Source organism: Staurois parvus, unplaced genomic scaffold, assembly GCF_062004578.1.
Source record: "Staurois parvus isolate SC_StPar_1 unplaced genomic scaffold, SC_StPar_1.0 ptg000605l, whole genome shotgun sequence".
Taxonomy (NCBI): Eukaryota; Metazoa; Chordata; class Amphibia; order Anura; family Ranidae; genus Staurois; species Staurois parvus.
Genome location: NW_028318401.1, coordinates 589731 through 595414, shown reverse-complemented (window position 1 = coordinate 595414; position 5684 = coordinate 589731). Strand labels below are relative to the sequence as shown.

Genomic DNA, 5684 nt, shown 5'->3' with positions numbered 1-5684 from the left:
TAGCAATGCAGCGACCCCACTGACTACATACCAAAATGCATATACAGTACTGGAGTGGGAGACGCCCTACCAAATAGACTATGCTGAGAAGGATGGACCCAACAGTAGGTCACACCCTCCCACAACAATATGGGGCCAAATAACCTAACATTGCTATTCTTATGCTGTCCATCTATATTATAAGAACTAGTAATTATGTTCTTAGAAATAATTACATTAATTAACTTAAGAATGTTTTATAAAACAGGACATAAATGGGCCGGCACAGGGAACCAGGAAGAAGAAGTTGACCACCAATGACCTCCATTTTGAAAATGCCCAAACCCATTGATTCAGTGGGGCTCAACATCCAAAATTATCTCCCTAAATCACATTCAGTAGGCAGTACTGTCGCTGAACGTGACTTATTCAAGTGAATAGAGCTGTGCTGCAACTGCCTGTCCAACATTAGGCTTGCAGTTGAAAATACCATTGCAAATACTTCCTCAACTGTCCAAGACAGCCCAAAACATTCAGGAAGAAGCAGTATGGCCTCACGATGCCTGTCAGCTGCCCCTGTGCTTCTCTGTGAAAAGTGATCTAAGGCCTTAAAGTCTTGCCCACCCACACATTTCTTTTTTTAGTTTTCTGCTAACAAGAACAATTGAGTACTGTCCTGGATACTTTTTTTATTTGCACTAACATTCAACTTTCAGGACAAGTTTTCAGGGTATATCCTCATCTTCAAGGTCCAACCAGAGATGAATGGTTCTACTTTCAACAGGAAATACAAGACAGCATACAATATCCCACCCACCCCTCCAGTTCTGATTGTGTATACTGCCAACAGGAATAAAGTGTGATGTAGGTTTTGTTTTTTTTTACCGGATGGCTGTTGGGCCAGTGGTCATTGGGATCACAGATATGTGCACTTCCCTCTTGTCTCTTTCCCCAGGCTACCTTTCATTGGTAGGTTCTTGTCCCTCCATATGGTTGTATGAATGGCATTCCTAATGCTTACCTCATTACCTCTTTATTGAAGACTTCATGGATACGGTGTTGCTTTGGGTGTACCTTATGGGCTCGCTCACACCATGTGCATTGACATATTTTTATGCACCTCTCAGGTCTCTGCATGGGTATAAAGAAAACCATTGCATTCTATGTGTCCTGTTCACACCACGATGCTAATGTCATGTGCAGATGGTGTGGTGTGAACAGGGCACACAGAAAACAATATTTTTCATTGGGCTTTTGCAAAGACCTGCATGATTGCTAGACCAAAAAGGGGAGGACCTTTTCCATAAATCAATCCTTGAAGGACCTTAATCAGAGGAAGGAATCAGAAAAAAGAAATCTCAGCCTCAGGCCACATGCCCTCAACATTCAGGGGTGCCTTGCCAGGGGGAACCCTTAGCAAAGCACTTTATCCCTATAATACATGAGGACAAGGGTCTCTTCCCCACAACCCTGATTAGTGATTGTTCGGTTCTGCAGATACTTATTGAAACCTGGAAATCCCCTATAAAATAAGTGGTCCTCATATGCACCCCCCCCCCCCCCCACACACATGGCTGAGTATTCCCAGTGACAGCAGTGGTTTCTAAAATCCTGTGACAGTGGGAAGCTGTCATATGTAGGACTGTTAGAAATACAGCTCCTACATATGATGCTTGGGGAAAGGTTTGGGTGTTAGTTAAAGGAAAATCCAGACTAAACCTTCATCTTAACCCTAATGGATGGGAAGATAGAGGACCTCCTTAGGATAATCTAGGAAGCAAGTTCTGCCTCTGTGGCACCAGCCTTGGCAGCTGCATGTGTGGCTCACAACCTGAATATTTGGATTGACAACTTGGGTCAGCACATTGGGGGGAAAAAAATTTCCTTGCAGGAGATTGTTGATAACCCTTAGCTGGCAACCAAGGCTGTGTCTTATAAAACGGACACAACCATGAAGTCAGTAAGAGCCTCCACCAGATCAGATCATTTTCCTAATTTGGCCAGAAGGGCCATCTGGCATAGCATGCAATACACTGGGATTTGTGACTTGGTAAAGGGCGAGATCAGTGGGCACAGCTGCTGGGAAAGTGGGCAAACAAGGATCAGGACTAGAAGCCAACACTGATGCTGTTACTGCTGAAACCATCAGACCCTCATGCTGTGATCCCAGGACACAGCCCAGACACAACCGTCATGGGACAATAAACTAAAAAATGGGCATGCCCTGCCAAATCGGGAACGGTTGGAAAGTATCAATCAGTGGAGCCCCTCATTTCTCCTGCTAGGTAATAGTGTAAAGTTTTCAAAATAATGTTAATAGAAAAAAAAAGAACAGAAAAATCTAAATGTGAACACTGGAACATCAAAGAAATAGAGGTTTTCCATACATGTGGGAGTAATAGCAGCAGAAGTAGTAAAGTAGTATAAAGTGATAGTAGTATTAGTAATAGTCATATTGCTGTATAAACATAATAATACAATATTGAATAAACCAGAGGTGAAGAAGCACAAGAGCACCACCCAGTGCACAGGAGGAGTAACCACAGATTAGCAAAAGTTACTACACTATGCAGCTGGGGGGGGGGGGCTTGCTGATCTCAGGCTCGGTAATGTAACATCATTCCATCAATGTATCCAAGGATTCCTCAGTCCATACTGCAATAGAGTCATTAAAGTCTTCATTTATTATGACAATATTATACTTACCATATATGCCTTGTACAGAAGGATTGCAGAACACATTCCAATACACTTGACAATGAACAAAAAAAGGGAAAAGAAAACCAACAAAATTTAAAAACCATCAATTTGTTCTAATATAGTACACATGTTTAGGAGCTTTATTTAAATCTGTCTTTTTTCTTGCTGGCCGGGCTGGACATATGATTGACATGTGTTTCCCATCCTCATCTATCCTCCAGCAGGGAACAGGTCCTGAATGCTGCTGCAGAGAACTGGGCTCATGTGATGAGGTGAGCTTGGCTCCCTGAATCATTTCCCTGTCAGCTCACAGAAGATGTTGCATAACATTGGGTGTCAAATCCTGGAAAAGACTGAATCTGGAGCAAAGACAATATGGGGCAGCACTAGAGCTTGGGGAGGGTGAACATTGCTTGTTTTTGTAAACAGGCCCCCCTCCTACCACATGAAAGAATAAAACTGGAAATGAGTTTTAAGGCCATTTAAGGAGAACAATAAAATCAATGGTGAGAAGAAGTGCAATGTAATTTCTATGTAGTATAACCATGCCATTAGCTGCTCTGTGGCCCTGGAGCAGAGGGTCCCATAATTTAACCATATAATATTTTCTTAGGCAGGGGAATCATTGGGAGACTAAAGCCAAATAGAATGAATGTGTAATTAGTGTAGGTACCATGTAAGCATACATCGGTGTTATGGCTTTAGAATGGTATATGTTTGAATAGTGAAATTGCTTTTGAGAACTGTGGTGGAAAGAAGTGGACATGTGGTCCAATTAGATCTGTGCTTCTGTGGCTCATTATATACGGTTTTCCTATGCTATGAGTTAGTATTCCTGAAATCAGCAATTACAGTAGATAAGCAAACATGTGACCAGATACAGAAAAAGCCAGCAGTCCTAAGATTTAGACTTACCTTCCCCTAGGACATGAGTGTTGTATGAGGCAACACTTGATGAGGCTCCCCAATGGACATCATGCACTCTGTTATATCACATGTATGACTGTTTTCCTGGTTAGATTCTCTGGAGGCATTTTTGCTGTCCATGGCAGGTGGACATATTTTAAAATGTCCATAGCAGAACACCTCTCAGAGGCATTGAGGGCCAACAAGTCCCAGAACATCTGCCTGGCTTCCATGGAGAATTGTTGCCACTTTCCTGGTGCCAAGGTTAGGTCTTTCTTCGTTTGCCACCAAGCAAACTCCCGATACATGGGGTCATGACCCCCTGCTTCTTCCCAAGGAAATGTGCCGGTCATAACTGTGTACAACAAGATTCCAAACGCCCACACGTCAATGCTTGGGTGCAGCAGCAATTGATCCCCTTCTTTTAAGCTGCACAATTCCGGAGCAGTATATGGGATGGACCAGGCCATACATGGTGCTTGAGTGCCCCGGAGCCTTGTCAGTCCAAAATCTGCTAATTTGACTTCCTTACATTCAATGTCCATGAGCAAAATGTTGTCCAGTTTAATGTCCTGATGGACCATTCCTCTGCTGTGCATAAAGTCTAAGGCACTCGCTACCTGTGGAACAAAACCCTTTACAAGATCTTCATTTAAACCAACCTGTAGGGAAAAAAGAGAGAAAATTAGTCACTAGACACAAATATAACACAATGTTACCCAACATATTGAACCCACCTTACCTCTTGTACAGGGAAACAAACATACATTAGCTGAATACACAAGGACTAGGATTAAAGGAAACCTGTCAGCATACAAAATGGTGCCATTAATGGTGCAAGATCCATCTTAACCCATCTTACTCCATTTTAAACCTTGCTTCATATCTTGAGTGATACACATACCTAAAACAACAAGCGTATGCCAACTATACATCCTACCAACTCACTGCCCTGGGAAAGGAACCTTTAAAACTCAGAAATGCTTCAAAAGCAACTAAAACTAGAAATTGTGACTTTATAAAGATCAATACATTTTTGATACAAACTTACATTTAGCTTTACTATTGAATGAAGGTTTCCAGCTGGTGCCACCTTCTGGACAAAGACATAATCGTTGCTGGTTTGGAAAGCGATTTCATGGGTTTCGATGATATTTGGATGGCCGCTGAGACTAAGAGACATTCCGTATTCCACTAGGAAGTTGTCCATTGGAGTTTTCTCTTTATTCATCAGTTTCATAGCCACCAACTCATCTGTTAAAAAGAAAGACATAAAAAGACAATGAGTATCATAAACCCAACATTAGAGAAATGATGAAGCTTGCTAAAAACCTGCTAAAGTTAGTTAAAAGTTTATGTAAATCTAAAAGCTCTGACTTATTAAGATCCATAACCATCACTCAAAAACTGGAAGCAAGGGGGGCTTGGAAAACTTAGAAACTTAAAAATTCTGCTCAAAAGCACTCAGAAGCACAACTGATTCTGTAAATCATTCTCTTTACATGAATTAGGCTACAAATTTACCTGAACCCCGATGTTTGGCCAAGAGAACCTTTCCGTACGATCCTGTCCCGAGTTCTTTGATGGGGTGGAAGTGGTCTGTGACTTCCATCATCGTCAGGTTTTCTGAGGTTTCGGCAATGAGCTCAAGAAGTTTCCTTGCAGTGTTCTTGGTTACTTCTACAATGCTAGAAGCCATTGTGGAATCACAACATCAAAAAATACAAATGAGTTTCATTTGGCACTAATCATTAGTAAGCGGCATTAATCATCTCTCTGGATATCACCCAGTTACTGTTATTAATTGTCACCTTCATTAGAGGTGGGGGGAGGGGTAGTATTGTAACTAAAGACAGTTATTTTACATTTTAAAGCTGATATATGCTTACAATTCTTATTAAATACATGTTGGGCTTATGTTGATGAGCTTTTATTCACAGCAAGTGGATATTGTTTTCCTATATAAGTCTATGGTAATGCAAAACCCACTTGAAGCCGATCAAATTCACCTGTCAGTATACAGTATTATAAATTATTTTAGAAGGGTCTCAAATGGACATCAAACTGATCCTATGGACACGAACCCTTACTCTGATACA

General features: G+C 41.4%; 1 protein-coding gene across 1 annotated transcript; it reads right to left on the bottom strand.

Annotated features, from left to right (window-relative positions):
• Window positions 1-3665: 3665 nt before the first annotated feature.
• On the bottom strand, window positions 3666-5284 carry LOC149449739 (serine/threonine-protein kinase SBK1-like). The gene is made up of 3 exons (XM_089692815.1): window positions 5110-5284; window positions 4637-4839; window positions 3666-4247 (listed from the first exon to the last, which is right to left on the bottom strand). Exons 1-3 carry the CDS (start codon window positions 5282-5284, stop codon window positions 3666-3668), a joined length of 960 nt encoding a protein of 319 aa, XP_089548941.1.
• Window positions 5285-5684: the final 400 nt, after the last annotated feature.

Excerpts from the sequence above, each read along its gene's own strand:
- LOC149449739 (XM_089692815.1), bottom strand. The coding sequence starts at position 5,284 with ATGGCTTCTAGCATTGTAGAAGTAACCAAGAACACTGCAAGGAAACTT. Across the intron at positions 4,840-5,109 it reads GGCCAAACATCGGGGTTCAG|ATGAGTTGGTGGCTATGAAA; the intron begins GTAAATTTGTAG and ends TCTTTTTAACAG. Across the intron at positions 4,248-4,636 it reads ATTCAATAGTAAAGCTAAAT|GTTGGTTTAAATGAAGATCT; the intron begins GTAAGTTTGTAT and ends TTTTCCCTACAG.